The sequence below is a fragment of the Passer montanus genome, unplaced genomic scaffold (assembly GCF_014805655.1).
Source record: "Passer montanus isolate IOZ18808 unplaced genomic scaffold, ASM1480565v1 scaffold36, whole genome shotgun sequence".
NCBI classification, from domain to species: Eukaryota; Metazoa; Chordata; class Aves; order Passeriformes; family Passeridae; genus Passer; species Passer montanus.
In genome coordinates, this window is record NW_024368374.1 from 5,511,365 (window position 1) to 5,532,235 (window position 20,871).

The following is a 20,871-nucleotide window of genomic DNA, read 5'->3' on the forward strand; positions in this document are numbered from 1 at the left end:
CGCTCCGCTTTCTGCCCAGCAGCGCCCCTCCGCCGCCGCATGGAGCCGGATCAATCGCTTGGGGAAGCAGCAGCCAAGAGCAATGCCGTCATTCCCTCCCCGGCATCAATACACAAACGTGCGCATTCCTCCCCGCGGCAAGCCTTTGATCAATTAAAAATAAAAGTAACAAAAAAAGCTCCCGAAGCCGACACCGTGCCTCCCCTTCCGTCCCCGGCTCCGCTAGCGAAACGCGTCCCGGCACGGGTACCGCCGCGGCACCCCCATATTGTTTACTGCTCCCAGCACGAACAAGGTTTTATGCCCCCATCGGTACGTACCATCGCTTGCTCGATTTTGTTGTCGATAGCTACTACGCTTGCACCAGAGGAGCTGCAAGAGAGAAAGAAAGAGAAAAAACATACAACATTAGCGGCGGCTGAATTATTTAAGAGACGCGAGACGCGAGCATTGGTAGCCAGTTGGCTGGGAAAGTCATCCTGGCGCTGCCCTGCCGCCGCCTCACCAGGATGCTCTAATGCAGCAAAGCAACCTGTGAAGCCGCGCCGACCAAATATCCCGACATTTTGCCCCCCGACGGACCATAAAGATGGAGCTCGATCCCAGGCTGCGGCAAAAGCGCCGGGCGCCGGGGAGGGCAGCAGCTCCGCGGGGAGAGGCGGGCGCGGAGCCGCCGCTGCGGCTCCCCCGGACAAAGGAGCCAGCCCGGAGCTCACCTGCCCCGCGGCCGCCGCGCCGGCAGAGCCGCTCGGACACAACACTTATTTACCTACTGTCGAGCCTCAGAGACGAGGTGTCGGTGCCCAGCAATGACGATAAGAACGAAATCGAGAAGTGTCTTAGTTGATAAACTCCTAGATCCATTGCCACCGGTCTACAACATTGGGCATTCATGCAACCGCGGCCAGAAACGCTCCCCGAAAAAAATTTTTAAAAAATCAGGTCTCGCTCCTCTCGCGGGCGTGTGTGCGTGCGGGGCCGCTCGGCCGGGCGAGGCGGGGCCGGGACCCTGCGGGACCCTGCGGGGCTGCGCTCGGCCGGCTCCGAGCGGGGTCAGCGCTCCGCCGCGCAGCACAAAACCCGGGCATCCCGGCCCCCCCCATCATTTATGCGCCGGCGCCGCCTCCCATTGGCTGCGCTGCCCGGGCCCCGCCCCGCGCATCTCATTAGCGCGCCCCCCCCGCCGCGCGCGGCCCGGGCCGGCGNNGGGCGCGGGACGCGCGGGGGGGCCGCCGGTGGCCGCGCCGACAGCGCCACCTATCGGCGCGCGGAGCGGGAAAGCGGCGGTGCCGCCCCGCGCGCCCGGCCCAAACCCGCGCCCGGCAGGAAAAGCGGGATACCCGCGCACTGCGGACACAGCTCCTTCAGACAGCCACCAGCCCCCTCATCCCTTACACACACCTTAGAGCACATAAACCCATTTATGAGAAACAGATTCAGCCACCGGTCGGTTGTCTACAAAAGCACACACGGCACAAACCTGTGGATTTCCAGCAAGCCGGCTGACACTACTCTGCAGTAACAGGGAAAATGCCTATTCACTTATTTTTAGGCTGCACCATAAGGCATTTAGTCTTAAAAGTTGCAGTACATGCATTAATAATTTAGGATAAGATCCTTCTCCCACCTAACTGTGGTGTTTTTCTCAACAAATCTTTTGCTCTTGTGTGTCATGGAACACAGCAACTAAATTTAGTGCCCATCCAAGTGATCTTCTCTACCAGTAACAGTTTAGAAAGAAACCCAAGGCTGAACTAGATCAAATACTGTCACAAGAAACAGCCACTCTCGTTTCTAGACCTGCACTTTCGGCATGTGTTACGTTACTTAAAGGTAAAAAAAAAAAAAAAAAAAAAAAAAAAAAAAAAAAAAAGTCAAAAACCTCTTCATTCTCTACAGCAAACTTCTCCAAGAGCTACAGGTCACATACATCACAGGTGCTGCTCCCAGAGAAGCAGGAAAGCCAGGAGGCACGGAATAATCATCTTAAAGCTAAATTTAGCATTTGCGTATCTGCATCATCCTTCTTAGTTTATTTATGTTGTCCTAGACTACTATTCTTTCATTCAATGATGCCAGCAGAGTAGTACAAACTAATCCTGTTCACAGGGAGGTCACATTTAAGGATAATAATTCCTCACAGCCACTTTCCCGCCAGCAGAGAGGGTTCGTTCACATCCCACAAGGGCACAGCTCTCATCCCACCCTTTGGATATGCAGGGAATTTGCACAGGATCGCAGCTAACAGGCTGAAAATTGAAGGAAGTGTTTTAGAAAAACCCCTCCCTGTCCTGCCTTGCCAACTCGTGACAGCAGGTAAAGCGGAGCAGCGCGCTCGAACACGTGCATCAGGCTGCAGCCCCCCCGAGGGACAAGCACCAGGAACCACGAGTGCAGGGATGCATTCTCTGCAGAGGTTACTCACTGCACACCAGCGACCAAGTGAGCCCTTTGACAGACAGTGCCAGCAGCACGTCATCTGAACTGGAATCTGTATCAGCTCCTGTCCTTGACTTCATCTAAATTCGTGTTTCATGACAGGTTGGGCTCCAAGATCAGTAATGTCTCCAATGACTCCTCCCCACGGCAGTTACTCAGCACAATTAACAAAACTGCAGTTGGACAAAAGCTCTGGGACAACCTCCGAGCCTTGTAGCTCTTTATCAGAAAAAGGGCAGAGTAGGTGCAAAAAGTCCTATTACTGCTAATAGCAGGCTGTTATAAAAGAACTTGAAGATAGCAAATTCACAGGTCTGGACAGACATATCCTGAAAACTCCTGCTTTGCTGTTGCAGGACACACAGCAGAAAAATGTTATTTGGTTTCGTTCATACATGTAGAAATAAACTCATGGATTCATTCCAAGATGGTTGTTGGTTCTGCCATAACAACTGATAATTATCAAATGCCACTATTCAGTTTACAACAGAAAAATTATACCATTCTTAAACTAAATTAACAACACTGCCATCTTCAATCTATATTAATCTTCACAAAGAAGAGATAACACATATGATCCTAAATCAAATTCCCACTAAACTCATTAACCATCTTCCATTAACTTCAGTGGGCTTTTAACAAAAATCTGTCATTTATTTTTAGATGCCTACAAGCAGAGTTGTGATTCAACAGAAAGCTGTCAGCTGTGTAAGTAGGACTGCATATTAATATGCATGTTCTGCTTTGCCCACTCTACAAAAAAGCAAACTGTAAGTGTCCCTTTATGGCTGAGAAAGTGGATCATCTAGGAAATTTAAAAAAAAACAAAACAACATGATATAAATTACTTTAATCTCCAAAATTGGGGTGAATTTCTTTGGGAGGAGGGGACAGCACCACTACTCTCTGATGTTCTCAGTTCAATACCCCATCATCTGCCTGACAAGGACAGACACTGAACTCTAAGGACTGGTTTATGCTGTTGTTTTTAACAAATGTCTCATTTATGAAATAAAGTATATGGAAGATTTAAGAAAGATAGTTCTCCAAACTCAGTTTTCCTGTAGAAGGGCGTCAAGATTACTACTGTGTTACTCAAAATATTGTAACCACCTCTTTTAACACTTCATTAACAGATAACACTACTATTCGGCTCCTGGAAAAGCCTCAGTTCTTGGGAGCAGAGTTGAAAAAAGCTGCAGTATTCCTCAGTTTGGTTAAAACAATCTAGGTCTGCACTGGGTTGGACAAATTCATGTTGTTAGCACATGCTTTGGCAGCCTGCGTATCTACAGAGCACCCCAGGTGTTCACAAATGCATAAAGTAACAGAAAAAGACTCTAGATGGGCTCCTGAGAAATCAGCAGGGCAGGGTACAATACAGCAAACGAGTAGCTCACCAGCATCTTTGATCCTCAAGTAAACTGACTTCTTAAATTGAACACACAAACAGTAGTCAAAGACTTTTTAGCACGTGTCACCTTTTGTAATATTTCAGCTCTTAAACACTGTTCCACTAAATAATTTCCTCTTGTCTCAATTTATTCATGCTAAGCACTTGAAAAAATGCTTTTCATCTTAGCACATAATGAGGTAAACTACAGAACAGAATCATTTTGTCTCTATGCAAGTCTGGTTTGTCATATTTCTCGAAGTGTGTTAAAAAGTTCTTTAACTTAAAACATTTATCTGTTAAGTACCTTGTCAGTGTATGCTCCCTTCAGATGACAACATTAAAAGCCCTCGATAAGCATCTTCTGAACATAAAATAAATCTCATCTTTTGAGGATGTTACAAAGATGCCACACCAGAAACCATATTAGAAAAACAGCAATTGCTGTCACAGCACACTTTCATCTTACGCTCAGACAGGCTCAGATCCTGTGAACTTCAACTACAGCTTTCAACTGCAGAATGCAGGTACTGAATAGGTTAAAAATAAAATCTGCTATTTACTCAAGAAAAGGCTACAGTAATTAGATTCTACCTGACATCTGACTGTGCATTCCACTTGGCATCTAAAAATGGAGACTAAATGGCAGAGTACTATTCTGCCTTAAAATTAATAGATTCAAAATTCTTTGTGTACTGACAGCAACCCTCCCAGCATCCAATTTATGCAAAACTGTGCCAAACTAATAACTGAGAGAGAAAGCTCTGGCTGTACTTGACATCAAGGACTAAAGGTTTATTTATTTCAAGAGGCCATGATTTTTTTTCTTCATCTCAGTAAAGGTACATAACTGGAGAAACTGTCCAACGAACTTTCTTTCCCACAGTAAATCATAAATATTTTTAACAGACTAAGGACCAAAAAAACAACCAAACAAAATAACCCCACCCACACAAGCCCCATCTTCAGAAAGCCTAAATAAAGATCACAAAATCTCAGCCAACTTCCTTTTCCAGCTCCAAACCTTTAGTTAAGATCTCGATTTAAAGAAACCAAGCTGCTAAGAACTTACTGCTCAGCTCCAAAAGACATGTATTTTATTTCTAGATTGAATTCTGCTATTTCAATTTATGTACTTCTGCTAAATTGAAAAAGCTCTTTCTACAAGACAGTACTCTCTCAGTTTTCCTAAATGTGAGCTTTTCCTCCCCCATAGTAATCTCATTTGCATCTACAATTTAGTTTATTTGTTTGCTAGAAATTGGGGTTTAGTTCCAGGAAAAACAGATAAAACGGAAAGCTGTGCAATATGCTAGTGAAATGAAGTGCTGTATTTATAAATACTTTTTTTTTTCCAGATGTGCAAGCATAACTAAATAAACATTTAGTGGAAAAAATACACACACCCTACTGCGGCTCTGGAAATAACCTGACAGTATCTCTGATCGTAGTGCATACACAGAAGTGTCATGCTGTGAGAGAAGAGAGAGAAGGCTGCATTTAAAGCAAGAAGATAACCATGTAAGATCAAAAGAAAAACAAAGAGAGGTTCTCACTGGTTCCTCTGAGGATATCCTCTTTCTCTTTGACAGGCAACTAATTACCAAGTCAATCCTAGTTATTTTTAATGAGTATTATAATGATTCTACCAATTTAATGCTGACAAAACAAAACATACTGTCTATAATCAAGTATCTGGATACAGTCAAACAAAGAGATGACCCACTTGTTACCCATCAGAAAGAACTCTGCAGGGAAATATGAGCCATCTTAAAACAATTTTGATGCTTGGAGAGGGATGTAGGGCATCTCCTTTCCCGACATCATCCATAGATAACCATCTAGCAGTGCAGCTGAGATGAAGGTCTGTGCTCTGTACATATCCAATGAGTTTCAAAGTCCCCTCAAAGAGCCAGCTGAGGTCTATCATAACTCAAAACCTGAAATTACATCCAGATGCTACTCCACTTTAAATTTAAAGAAATTATGCACTTGCAGTAACATGCAGCTTGGGAATCACAGGCTTTCCTGATTTCAGAAAACTTTAAATAAGTAGGTGTGAAATATTTTACTTTACTACAGGTGAAAACCCTCCTCCTCAGCATCCCATAAAGTGCCCTTGACCAAGGGCTGCAAAGGAAAGCATCCACCAACATGTTAGCATCCTGAAAGTTTTAAGGGAGACATCTGAGCCAGGAATATTTTCTTTCCTACAGAAAGCTGCACACAATATCACACTGCAAGCTGACATTGTCCCCGGGATGGATGTGGGAAAGAAGTTTTGTGTCACTACGCAGCATATATAGAAGAGTGATAAAATGTTACAACTTTTAAGTTTCACAACCCAAATTTATTTTTCCTTTATGTGAAATCCGGCTTCAATAATTTAAGATTTAATGCATAGGAAGAGTGTTGAATTCCCTGGTCTTCTGTGTACCTTTCATGTGTAAAGGCTTTTCTCAAAGGCAAGAACACCCTGAAGTAAAAACCACTTACACAAATATTTAATCCCAGTTATTCTAACTGTACAACAGATTTTTCAACCACATACTCCAAAATTAAATGAAGAGGGAAGGAAAAAGTCACTGAAGCATTTTAAGTTACACTTAACATAACAAACATGGCAAGTATAGGGAGTGTTTTGGCACACTGACATGACAAGCATTTGGAAAGATGAAATTCTCTGTATGAAAAAGCATCTCTGACCCAGGAGACAAACAGCCCAGGAAGGACTACAAGAAAATGCTGACAACCACCCACCCCAGGTTACCTTCAATAGTACACAGTGGGTTTAGTAATCAAATAAAAAATCAGCCAAATTAACCAGTAACTAAGAAGGGTCATCATCTATTATTTTTCAACTTGTATTATTTTCTGTTTCCTTAAGGCTGCCTCAAAGCCACACCAGGTCCCATGAAATGGGAAAACTATGTCTTACTGAGTACTGCTAATTGTGGAAGGGGGAGATGGAGGATATTGGGGCTCTTCATTTCCCTTGTCCCCAGCTCCTTGTAAAGTTTACACCCATTTTTTTTTTTTTTTTTAACTCTTTAATCCATTCCTTCATCTTTTCCCACCTCCTCCCTTGTTTCTAAGTGTTACCCTTGAAACTATTTTGAAAATCTTGGATCAGCTAATAATTTAGTCATGCTTATTAAAAAAGTATTTATATAGCATTTACAGCTGGTCTACACTTCCCACTGAATATTATTTGCCCTTTGATGGCTATTTTTTGGTGTGACACTTGAAATTAAGCCTGTGTTTCCTACAGAAGCCTATCAAAACAGAAACCAACTCAGGGTTGGCAGGAAAAAAGCCAAAACCTCTGCAATTAACTAGAGTTGTCCTATGGTCTTCAGGAAGCTGGGAATGAAGTTCCCTACCCCAGCTTTTACATAAATTATTAAGAAGAGCTGATGAAAAGTACAGAAACAAAATGTAAATCCTCAGTGAAGGCAAGGAGCATTCGGGATGCCGTGAACGAGGATGAAAATCGGCCACTTCTCAAGCCTTTGTGGGGGCAGGTCCCTCGTTACCACCCTGCTATGCAGAACCATTTTAAGGTCATTCTGTTAAATAATAATAAACTCCCAACACTGCAACTTGTTTACACGTATAGAAGAATAAAGACAATAAGCTCAGAGTTCAATGCCACTTTTCTTCCTCAGCAAGGATGTTAATTAAGACAATAGACCTCTATCCAGTTGCCCATTTACACTCCCATAGTTTCAATCTCTGCAATCACCAGCAAATGGCTTCACATGTATCAGCAGTATCAATGTACAAGTAGGTAAATGACTTTAGGACTAACTCCCCTGGCTCCAATGCATGCATATTACACAAATTTGAAATGCTGTATTTCCTAATCTATGAGTCGTTAAACTACCCTGCTCTAGTAATGCCACAACCCACATAAAATATAGGAAAAATTCAAGACCTTCTGTACCACGCAAGAAGAACTGTAACAGGCTGAAGTTACTGTAGCCTATTTAAAGGTATTTTTCTACCTGAATGGAAATGCTAATTTCTAGAAATCAAACCCCATGTATCTCCATTACCATTCAGGAAGCATGGGGAGAATTTCCACAAACAAATAAGAATATGACCTGATTTACTGCACAGTGCAGTGTATACCCCAAAATGTTACTTTCCTTTAACAGCCACTGAGCTGAGCATTTGTGGGATCATTTCCTGCCTAACTTGTACCTTCCCCCTGTGACCTTCTCTCCATCTGTGAAAATAAGCATATGAGAGGAATTTGATGAATGCCCATGCTTCAAACTCAGTACAGCATTGAGAAACAGATACAGCTCAACTCTGGAGTGGGAAAGCACTCCCAGGCTTCTTAATCCAGGCACAGCTTCAGTGATTTAAGAGACACAAATCCTGCTGACTCACAATCACAGAAATCCCAACAGAGTATCTCCATTTACACTCTCCTTGCTGAAGGAATAAATTGTAAAGTGGTACTGATTTGAAATAGAATATAAGACACCTGGGAGAGTAGGTAAGACTATGAAATGAGGTGTGCTTCAAAACTTAAAAATTACTTAAAGAACAGATTGACCAAAATTATAATTTGACGTGACTGCCTTGTGGCTTTAGGGGTGCATTACCTACTTTAGCACAACACTTCATTCTTGAAACCTTGCCACACTGCAAACCAAAGAGAACAGAACACAGGTGTGCTGGCTCAGCATATTTTGAACATGTCCCTGGAGCACCTTCTAGGGTAGAGACTGCAAACAGCTGGCATGGGTCCAGGTCATCTACAAAAGGCTGTATATCCTGAAGTCCTGGTTCTCCTTTAAATGGGATCCAGCCTTCCTCAGTACCCTACTGATCCTGTAAAGGAACCTCAGGCAGTAAGAAGCTCTAATTTTCCACAGAACAGCATCTTCTAGCTTAAAGGCAGCGAGCACCTCGAGACTGTTGGATCCACAGTGGCCATGCAGGGCACACACCACTGACATGTAGCTGCCCCTGAGCCAGACATTCTGCAAACAGCAGAAGACGTTCTCTTTATCTTTTAATACACAACTTGCAAAGGAAAGATTGCAGCCTATCATTTCATACCTAATCAGTATCTGGGTAATCATCTTTATACAGTGACAGCTACATTTACAAGTGGCACCCTGTTTATGAAGCATTCCTGCCCTCCCCCTAACACTGCTGATGCATGTTTTTGGTGGATATCCCCCAAAACCATTTAATTAGATGCCCAAGGGTCTTTTGTATATATAAGGTCCAAGGCTCATTTATATACTATGTCAGGCACTTAACAATTCTGAAAAACAATTACTTCATCCTCCAGAAACTACTATCATTATAATGACACCCTGAACCTCTGTGACTTAAAACAATTCAAAACAAAACCCAATCCCCACAAAAACAAAACCAAAGTAACTGTAATATTAGAAGCCTGAGTAACACGGTTAGAAAATGCATGGAGTCCAAAACAGCTCCCAGGCATTGTTTCCTCATTCTTACACAGGGTGTTAGCCCAGTAGCCACTCTTCTACAGCATCAACACACTGAGCTGCCACGCTACTCTCAAGATATGGGAAGGAGAGAAAATCCCTACTGCAACACAGGATTGAAATTCCCTTTTCCAGCTCCACTGACAGAGCCAAGGAACCACTGCTGTCCACCAAGCACAGAGGACAGAAGGATCTTTTCTAAAACCCACACTAGGCAACCTCCCATCCAGGGAGGCATGCCTCCTCCCACGCAAGGTACAGAACAGGGGAATTCCTCTCTGACTGTTCCCAGCTACTACTAACTCATAGAGGCCCTCACCTGGTGGACAGTAACATCAATCAGCAGCTCAGGTACAAGCAATCATGACAAATACAAACAAAAATATTTGTAAGTGAATGTTTGAGTCACAGGGTAGCACTGCTGCCACTCAGATAGGCTCCTGACTTGCCCAAACCTGTTTTTCAGCCCTGTTTCTGAAGAACTCTGCATTTTAAAGCAAGCTGTCAATAAACTGATGCAGGTAGAACAGAAACATTAAACTGATTCTGAGGCTGGGGGAATTTACTTATACTGACAGACTGAAAGATGTCAAGTTACTTGAAAGGATCCTTTAAATCCTTGGGAGGACCGAGATGTGACTTGAGTGAAAAGATACCTTCAAACAGAGAAAACACTAGGTTTAAAAGGGGCTATTAAACTTTTGTTTTACTTCTTCATATTAGAGTACAACTACCTAATATTTGCCTAATAATGAATTAAAGCCTCTTTTTAAAAAAAAATAGTAAGAACATGAGCTCATGAAAAGTGAGTTTTCTATCCCTTGATGTCACAGTACTACAGGATCATTTAGGTTGGAAAAGACCTTTAAGATCATTGAGTTCAACTGTAAAACCTAACACTGCCAAGTCTACTTGTCGGAGACTAGATGTCCATCACTCAGGTATGCTTTTAATAAATTTAAATTACTGATGTTCTGATAGGGATGATCTAAATATAACAGCAAGACAGATATGTTCATGCCTGCCTTCACTATTCATGTATTTTAACCAACTACAGCCCACATTACCCATCCTAAGAATTAGCAGATGTATCCAATGCTCTCTCGTTCGAGTTTATGCCATAAGCAAAGGCTGAAGTATCTTCTGACCTGTGTTCATCTCCCCCCTTACCCTCCCGTCTTCTGCACTTCCAAGTTTCAAAAAGAAATATGGAGGATGCCACACCACTATTCTTTCTGTATGAATATGGAAAGATAGTGGAGTACATCCAAAGTGGACACAGCCACCTGTCTGCAAACTGCACTTCACAAGAGAGGCTGCAGCTCCTGCACGCCCATACAATCACCATTTCCAGCCGTCTAGTGCTAGACAGCTCCCCAACAGCACACAGACATTAGGGATTGCTTTTCCAAAACAACTTGGTGGAGCTCCAGAGCATAAACTCTGAATCTTGGACTTCATTCTGGCAGCCAAACTTAAAATGCAAAATATGCATAAAGTATTTAATTTTATTAAGAGTACAAATCCTTCTCAGTACACTGCAAACTGCCCTTGACCAAGGACTGCAAGAAGGAAAAGATTCATGAACTGTATCCATATTCTCTAAGTTTTAAGTGAGATGCCTGGCCCCAGAATTGCTTCTCTTTCTTCCAGAAAGCCACACACAACTGCATCCACTCTCAAATTCTGCATCTACACTAGAAAAAGCTAAATGCTTATTTGATTTGACCCATGCATCCTACAGGGTCAGTTTTGAGAAAAAAACATATAGTCACATGCAGTATTAGCCAAGAAAGGCTACCATTTGCAATGGCCATTTAGCATTTGCTATTTATGGTGACAGGACAACCAGCTAACTTGAATTCACTGAACAATAACCAGGAGAAAACCAGCATCTCTGCAAGAGAAACTAGAGGAAACAAAGGCTAATGAAAACTAAAGAGAAAGTAGCTTGCAGAATGTGGAGAAACTGTCCACATTTTCTGTATAATGCTAACAGATGCAGACTTTGGTTTATGACTAGAGGTGCTACATCATGCTCCTGTGTGCATCAGTAAAAGTCAGTCACAACAAAACTTTTTAATAACGCAGAAAGGTTAAAAAAATTACATGTTTACTCCACCACACCTTGTTCATTACACATTCTGAGGAATAGCTTGGTTGATGGTAGGAAACAACCTCCTCAGTAGTACCTCCCTTGTTCAGGAATACATGATACCAATCACTGCTGTATACATGTGCTGCTCATGCATAACATAACTGTTCCCATTACATATCAATAGCTGTTATAGACTATTATACTTATCCTTAAGCATTCAGATTAATTTACTACAATTTTACTGTTCATTTAAAAGTTCAACATGTTTTCAGAAACTATAAATTACTGAAAAAAATTAAAATTGAGCTTTCAAAAGAAGTTTTCCAATGTACAATTTTATATTCTTTAAAGCAACACCATTCACAGAGGAAAGCTGTTCTCCACAGGCAATACCACAAACACAACGTGACAAAAATATGAAGTTGAATGTATTAGTTGATATATGTAAACATTTATATAAGATCAAGGGGTTTAGATTTTAAGGGTGTGGCATAACAAAAGCCCCAGTTCAGAGATCAGAAGTTAGGAACAAATTCCATGCTCCCTCCCACAGATGGGTATTTTCCTTCTGCACACAGAAAAACAACTCTGCAACATGAAGAGTCAGGGCATTTTTTCCCTTCACTGTCATGAATTTTTAACTCAGTAAAATAATTCTTCCAATTCACCAAGTCACTTGGTATTTATTTTAAACACAAGAAAGAGCCACATAAAAACCATGCAGTTCATATTTCACTGTAAATATGGAAAAGGAGGTTGCAGAAGACTAAGCTGTATTTCAGTTCTCTCCAAACATTTAACAAGACTGATTAACTAAACTTTAATCATGTGACAGTACAGAAGATAGTGCATATTATATATGAAAAGTATTTAAAAGTATTTGAATGAATACAAACTTACTTGATAATGAGTTTCAAATCCTGTTTTTTCAAATTTTCTTTTTTTGGTTTAATATTGCATTACTTAAGATTTGTAATAACTGGAATAACGTTTTTTGAAAAAAAAGAAATAAAAGCACTGTAAGAGCAAATGTTTTTTTAATACAGATTATTTTAAATACTGCAGTAAAGATATTTCAAGGCATGTAGATTTCCACTGAATAAGTAATCAACTCTGCATGACAGTACTGTCAACCAGTATGATGTTCCTAGCCTGAAATAGTTTAAGCACGTGCCAAGCACCTTGGTTTAGAAGTATTAAATACTTGCACAAACAAAATAAAGGAACCTCCCCCAAAAATTAAAACAAATAAATCAAGCATCTACATTTTAAAAACTTTACAAATACCTCTTCAGATGCTGTTCCAGCTCCAAGAATAACACTTTCATGATTATTTGGTCAGACACTTGTTTCTGGAGAAGTCCCACTTTCATTGATGTATCTATTTAGTACCTGCTGGTCAGTTTACCCCAGATGGAGGGTCAGAAGAAATGCCTCTCAGTCCTTGGTGCTGCAAGATTAGCATTAGCATTCCACTATTAACTATGAGTCCTGAATTCTGCAGCACTTTAAGAATTGCAAAGCCTTGCCCGTTAAAGATTATCCACTTGCTTCAATTCAAAGTTTGCTGAGTTTAATACTGGTTGGTCATGATCAAGAAAAACAAGAAGGGCAAACAGTGACACCACAGATCCTGAGGTCACATGGTGTTCTGTTACATAAAGCATCAAAAGAGATTAAAATCTTCGTGATTACGTTTTCAAATCTCAAACAAATGCATCTTCTCTCAGCAGTGCCAAATTCGTCAACTCTGAAGCTGATTCAACTTGCTCCCACTTTTTGTGAGGCACATATTAATCACTACAGGTAGCTAATTCTGCTTAGAGAAAGGCAGCACAAGTTGTACTGTTTCTCAAATCAAAGTTCTGAGGCTTAATGGCAATTCTAATTAGACACAAAAGTGACAGTATCTTGTTTGCCAGAAAATATTTTACACAGACAAATCCTGTCCGTCACTGCTACTTTAAAAAGAACCAGTGATGAGAGCTGGAGACATGTATCTAGTTAAGTCAGATAAAGATAGCAACTCATCATGTATCAAGCCAAAATTCAGTCAAATACTGCATATTCTTCCTCACAGAAACAGATTGCCATGAGGGGGTTCTGGTGCACTGTAGTAACTCTCTGCCATGGAACTGAGCCTATATGCACAGATACCATTATCCAACATTGCTTCAACGTAAGCTTTTTCCTTCCTTGACCCTGTAGAATGCTTTTCTGTGGGAACAGAAGTTGACTGCTCACAGTACATTGTAGAGAAGCAAAGAAGATTAATTTCCTTACTCCACAGGTAAGCTATTTTCCTTCCTTGACCCTGTTGAATGCTTTTCAGTGGGAACAAAGTTGACTGCTCACAGTACATTGTAGAGAAGCAAAGAAGATTAATTTCCTTACTCCACAGGTAAGCTGCAGAGTGAGAGAGAACCCTCGCCACGGAAACAGCCAGCCACTTGCAGTATGTGTGCAGGAACTCCCACCACACCAGAGGGCACGGGCATTGACTACAATGGTTACACCCTTCCATCAGACCAAGACCACGCAAATGCAGAGACAAAACCAAAAACCCAGCCTAGTACATGTTACTTGGGTTTACTGCTGACTGCTAAAGTGATGTTAGATCTGCCTCCTCAAGAATATTTACCTTGCAAGAATACATTGGAAAGAAACCAAATGGAAGGGTTGAACAAATTCTTAGAATCATAGAATGATTTGGGTTGGAAGGGACCTAAAAGACCATCTAGTTCCAGCCTGCTGCCATGGGCAAGGACGCCTTCCACTAGACCAGGTTGCTCAAAACCCCATCCAACCTGACCTTGAACACTGCCAGGGACAGGGTATCCACAGCTTCTCTGGGCCTCCTGTGCCAGTGTCCTGCCACTCTCACAGTAAAGAATTGCTTCCTGTTATCTGATCTAAACCTGCCCTCTGTCAGCTGGTGCAGAGCATAGCCATATATTATTTACCTGCACTTCTGCTGTACCTTGCCAAGGCGATGAAGAGGTGATTGACAGCCATAGGAGTGGGTATTACACAATAAAACAGAAGGGGTCTGGCTTGGGTGAGGAAGGGAGTGTCAAAACCAACTCTACTTAGAGCTAAGAAGTCTACCATCACACACAAGGAATATTTTCTGTCGGAGGTAGTGAGGAAGCAAAGAAAAGAAAAAATGCAAATTGTTTTCCCTTGGAAATGAGGGGTGCAGTGGGATTAATTCCCCATTTCCAAAGCCTAGAGGGAATTCAGAAAATTTAAATGGAGCTTCAGATGTACTAACTGTGAAAGAGGGCAGAATATTTCTAAACAGTCTCCCAGATCCTTGTACGCCTGCCTTACAAGGACAGAGCATAATGTTCCTTTTAAGGAACACCAAGGAGTTGAAGCTGACAAGTTACACTTTACAATAAATGTTTCTCTCATTATATCAAGTCCATCTCTCTCAGCACAGCATCAGAATGGGTAACAGTCAAGGCTGATTTTAGCTTTCTCCTCACTCCCACTGAAAAGGCACAGAGGTGGGTCCACTCAGATGGTGGAGCAGTTGTATTCCACAATCTTGGTCCTTGGAGTAGAGGCAGACTGATATAACAGCCCTAAAAGAGGGATGTTTACTCTGAAAGCAGAGCTACTCTTGAAAGCTTCAAGTGGATACAACCACTTTTAATGGGGAGGTGAATCAAAGTCAACAGGTTTCAATGGAAAATAAACAAGGAACAAAGGAAATAGCAATCACACCAATAAACAACTACTGAGAAAGTCTGACCCAATATTATTGAGTAACTTCAGTATTCAAAATTAAATCTTACTTATAGCATAGAATCTTGCTTATTTTAAAGAGCTGAAGCATCAAGCTGACTAGAAGAATGCTCAAAACGGGAACTTCAGTATTCAAAATTAAATCTTATAGCATGGAATCTTGCTTATTTTAAAGAGCTGAAGCATCAAGCTGACTAGAAGAATGCTCAAAACCAATCCCAAAAAGCTGAACCAAACCAGAAATTCTACTTTAAGTAGTAGAATTATATATTATATATCCTTCCAGAGTCAGAGACTTGGTACAGCAATAACTCCTAATGATTCCTGCTGGTTACACAGTCCCATATATCAGATATGCTACAACATCTGTCAGACATTCTGCACAGCTGAGCCGTGGCAGTCAGGCTCAGCTAAGTCTGTGTCCCACAGAAGTGCACCAAGAGAGCTGATAAAATAGATTTTAAGATGCCATTCCCCTAACGCCGTTTAACATGCTTCATGCCATCTCTGTTGCCTGTAAAGCTGCACAGTCAACACCAGGTAGGAGAACAATCTTTCTCCAAACTTACTGTGCATAGAGTACGTGCCACTGGTCACAGGTGTTTTCCAGGGTGCCTGAAACTATGAACAAACACTGACATATGCTGGGGTGGGAAAGAGATGAAAGCAGTGACATTAACCTTTCCAGTCTTTACTTTCTCCTTTCCTATTCCAAGATGCCTCTGAACAGGAGCTCCATCATGCTAACAGCTGTGCGATTTTAAGATGCCATTTCCCTAATGCCGTTTAACATGCTTCATGCCATCTCTGTTGCCTGTAAAGCTGCACAGTCAACACCAGGTAGGAGAACAATCTTTCTCCAAACTTACTGTGCATAGAGTACGTGCCACTGGTCACAGGTGTTTTCCAGGGTGCCTGAAACTATGAACAAACACTGACATATGCTGGGGTGGGAAAGAGATGAAAGCAGTGACATTAACCTTTCCAGTCTTTACTTTCTCCTTTCCTATTCCAAGATGCCTCTGAACAGGAGCTCCATCATGCTAACAGCTGTGCCATGGGAGTTAAAAACATGGTCCAGTAAGTTGTGCACATCTGACTAATACACTGCTCAGCTCCAAAGCTGTTCTGACTCAAATCTGGGTTTCCCATGTAGCCAGAAAGAACACTAAATGTTAGATTACATGGAGGGGGGAAAGGAATTTCACACACAAATAAAAAGATACTATTGCAACTATTACTTTTGCAGCATCCTTCTCATGAATTTCTGCTAAAATTCCTGTAATTTGCTCTGCTTATTAGAAGAAGGCACATCAGAGTCAGTTTGAAAGTGAAAAGCACATATATACACACCCAAGCATGTATGATGCAGGAGTGCAGCATATAGCAGCTGCTTTCTCCTCACTCCCACTGAAAAGGCACCACAAAGAAAAGCCACAGCTAGCTCCATCTCTGGTAACACCAATCACCTTTCCTCATGCTTCAGCCCCAGTTCTGGTGATGACTTTACAGTATGGCAACATTCACAGACTTCATTTGATGATACTTCTTTAGCTATGTCAAGGAAAATTACTTCTATACCACTGATCTAGAAGCACCTGATTCAAATAAATCAACTTTTTATTTGGGGGATGGTTGTGTGCCAGAGAAATCTATATCAATTCCATTTCTCACCTTCACAAAAGGCAGCAAAGGATATGCTCTGTCAGTTACCAGACTGAAAACAAATTAAAGTGAAAACACAAATGCTTCAGAGGCAGGTATTCTGACAACTATATGATTTTTTTTCATAAGCATTTCCCACAAATTTGACAAAGTTGGTTCCAGTGCATTGAAGTAATTAAAAGCATTATTTAGTTACGTGTAAGTCAACAACTTACAGGTAAAAGAGCCCACAAAGAAATTGTAAAACTGGATTATCTAAGAGACTGAATATTTTTATTGCTTCAAAAAATAGCCCCTAGCTGCAAGTGAAAAATGCCTGAAGTACAAGGATCTTCGTTCTTCTCCTGTCACATTCAAGAATTCAGCATCAAGCTATGCTTTTCTTCCTTTGTCCTGAACTATCCTGGCTCTTATATAAAGTGACAGATTGTGCACAGATGAATTATCACTCTGGGTACATGAGAATGTCAGATACAGGAAAATTTTAACATTTAATGAAACAAAAAACAAGATTTCATGCATGAGAGCATCAGGGTACCTAGGTTCTCCCCCACCCATAGCTCTTATGTCCAAAGGGGAAGAGGGAGCCTATTTTAAGATTCTTGATTTGTGGTACTCCTTGACAGTTTTGCTTTAAAAAATATATATATATTAAAAAATGCATCAGCCCAAGTTTAAATCTAACCTGTAAGTGAATGAATCTGGCATTCATCCAGCAGAATTTACTGTTAATGTCAGTCTGAATAAAGTGTAGCACTTCAGCCCACATTCCTCAGCATGTTACACATCACTGATTGAGCTGCCATACCTTCACCGGGTAAACATTCAGTAGGTTCACTTTTCACATTCTATAGAGGACTTCAGACACTGTTTGAATAATGCAGACTTCACCATATGACAAAGTAGAAAATAAAGCCAACCTTTAGACTACAGACAAAGTGCCCTATGGTAACAAGCATCAATTTTGACATGATGCAGCAAACAAAGAATAAATTTAAAATGCAGATGTGCCTATGAGTGCTTGATAAAGCATAAAATACACCAGACATTCAAGCTCTTCTGGAGACTTTAAAGTTACAAACATGCAATCATTAAGCTATTTAGAGGTTAAAAAAACACAAATACAGCAAAGAAACCTTTATATGAAGTTACAGTGCTTACTGTTACAGGAAATATCCCATACATCAATTGTATTCTAATCTACAGGATTTTTAATGCCCTGTTACCTGTTAACCAAGTGCTTTGGCACAGGGTTTTGCAAGGCTGCTAGTCAGCAACAACAACACACAAAAACGAAAACTGACTTCAGAAAATATTAGAATCCATGAGTAAAGCAATGCATGCCAGATTATCAAAGGAAATAGTCTTGATGACAAGAAAAGGTAAAAAGCACAAAAAAACCCTGTAAAAAGACATCTGCACTCTAGTGAAAACCAAAGCACTGAAGTGAAAGACAAGAACATGGACAACAAACTGGGAAGTATCTCATTCCCAAATGCTAGCAGCAAAAATCACTGCTGTATTTTTGCTATCTTTGTATTTTGAATGACTGTCATGAAGTGCAGTTAGAGAAGATAGCTTTCAGTCCATTATGCAATCAAAAAAAGTCTTTAGCTATTAACATCCTAATTGAACATCTGAGGAATTTTCTTATACATCCCTCATAGTAGTCACCAAGTGATACCAAAGGCATGGGTTTCAGTTACACAGAAATAAGCACTACAATTGAACATGTTTAGCCTGTTAGTTTACACTCGATTTTTATTTTCATCTTGGTACCCCTACATATACTGCAGAAAAGCAAATCCTCCCTGTGTCAAAGAGCAAAAAACACATGTGGGGAAGATCTCACTGGATTGAAACATCCGTTTCACCTGGGAGCCACTTCTAGGCATGGCTAGAGACAGATATTTAGGAGAGGACCCCAAAAGGCAAACAGATAAATGCAACTTTCCTACAGTATCCTCCAACCTGCCAGCAACTAGCAGCTTGAGGAGTTCCTGCACAAGAAGAAATAACTTAGTGTTTAATGATGCAAGAGAACCTTTTTCCAATAACTGGTCCATTTATTTTCCTTTCAAGAAATTACTTACATCACATAGTTCTGAACTTTTCATAAAATTCTGGCAGGGAAGCGATGTTTTAAAAATTATCAAATAGGAAGCATCAATCACCCTGGCTTCTAAAGAGATATGATTTTGAATCTCAAGAGCAGTCCTGATTTAAGAAGACATTAGAAACACCTGGAAGCCAGCACAAGCATGAAGGAGCAGCTGCAGGAGTCAGTCTCCTCCAAGAACCGCAGTGAGCCATCTGCAGGTGAGGGCTTTGCATTCCACTAACTGAAAGTCACTGAATTTCTGTCATTTAATCATACAGAAGAGCAAATGTCAAAGCATATTCAAACTGTGCAACTCTGTTAGCATTGATACTGAACCACACTGCCAATTAGACTATTTACTGGTTACTGCTTTTTGTACTGTGGAGATGAGTAAGATCAAATTAAGCCTACAGAAGACAAGCCCAGTATCTCTTCCACTTCTACAAGTAAGGCATGTCTCTACCCTGGCTATGCTTTGTTAGCCTAGTGCTCCTTTCCCTTGCTGTAGTACCTGTGAAACACAAACCAGCAGAATCTCTGATTAACAAGAAGCCTGATGAACATGAACTGGCACAGCACCTAACAACAGCTCAGCATTTTTTGCTGCCAGGGACTGACAATTTATTTTGCATGTTACATCAGCTGAATACACAAATAAAAATGAAGGATTTGCAGAAATTCAGCCAGACCGAAGGGGAAGGAACCCTGCTCCCAAAAACATGTCAGCATTTAACATAAGCATACAAGAGAGAACTTGAGAATACTATGAAATTGTAGTTGCCAGTCATATAATCCATGAAATGGAGCCTCACAGTTTTGACAGACAGATGCACCATGAGGAAAGACTCAGAGCTTCCTATTGAAAAGGTCCATCCAAAACCTCCACAGGAAAACTGCAGACTAAATCTCTGTCCTGCCTAAACCTCCAAACTGAGACTCTTTACTAGGTGCGAGCTAACAGGAAGCAGTTAAAGCTATGCTTATGATATTCCTCCTCAGTAATACTGTAGCTTTATGAAACTAAATTACAGACATTTCTTGAGCATTTGGTGACATCCATATTAAAGGAGTAAATCAAAGATTTAGAATAATGTAGTTCTAACTATTACCAAGATAGGAAAATCCAGGGGGAAGACAGCTGTAGGGTTAAAATTTCTTCCTTTATTTCAGGTTTCAGAGAGCAACCTGTACTCAAGCCCCAGTTCAGGCCCAAAATGCTTTGGGAGCCATAAGGCTACTGTCTTATTTTTAAGAAGTCAGCCTGATTACAAAAGGAGGCAAGCAAACATCGCCTCTGAGATGCTACAAAACCACCAATTCATACAGGAGTAACCAAATCCTTTTGGTATTGTGGGCACAGGATTTTTAACATGACCCTCACTTCTCTAAGCAAGCTGCAGAGGCCAGACAGACTGGGGTTCTCTCTGCCATGCCAAGTGTTTTCCCACGGAAGGAAAACCACTTTGTTATCCTGCCTCTCTTCCTTCTATTGGGCCAGAAATTCTGCAAGGCAAGATCTAGCTAAAAAGTGATTCTCTGATGTTTAAATCAGAATAAAACCCTGTATTAACACATTGTTTCCCAAGAGAAGGCCACTACACCAGGCCCAAGCATTTGGCTCCTGGACCATCCCAGGACCTCTCACGAGCAGCATAAGGCAAGTGCTGTGCATGCAGAAGAAAGGTGTAGCTTGCTGCTGAAACTGAAACTGCACGGTCTGACAAGTGTTCTGTGTGTTACCTGTTCTTGAACAAATTACTTCCATCATGCTGAGAAACCTACTGAAATGCTTAAAGAGATTTGACAGGAAAACAGCGTGAATGAAGTAACACCACAGGTGGCAAACTAAATACCTTGCCACTTTGAGACATTGATACCACACAGGTCTTTTCCTGTAATGAATCCCATCAGTGGCCACCAGGAATGATTAAGCTACATTAGT

General features: G+C 41.2%; 1 protein-coding gene across 4 annotated transcripts in view; it reads right to left on the reverse strand.

The window, feature by feature from the left end:
- Positions 1-20,871, reverse strand: part of TSC22D1 (TSC22 domain family member 1) — a 90,852-nt gene that overhangs the window by 1,977 nt on the left and 68,004 nt on the right. For 2 of the 4 annotated variants that reach the window (XM_039716812.1, XM_039716811.1), the window contains one exon: positions 321-372. In XM_039716812.1, the coding sequence (XP_039572746.1) occupies positions 321-372 (52 nt within the window). Of the gene's footprint in view, positions 1-320; positions 373-769; positions 1,098-20,871 lie in introns of those variants that run through there. The other 2 variants (XM_039716813.1, XM_039716814.1) reach the window with 2 other exon arrangements.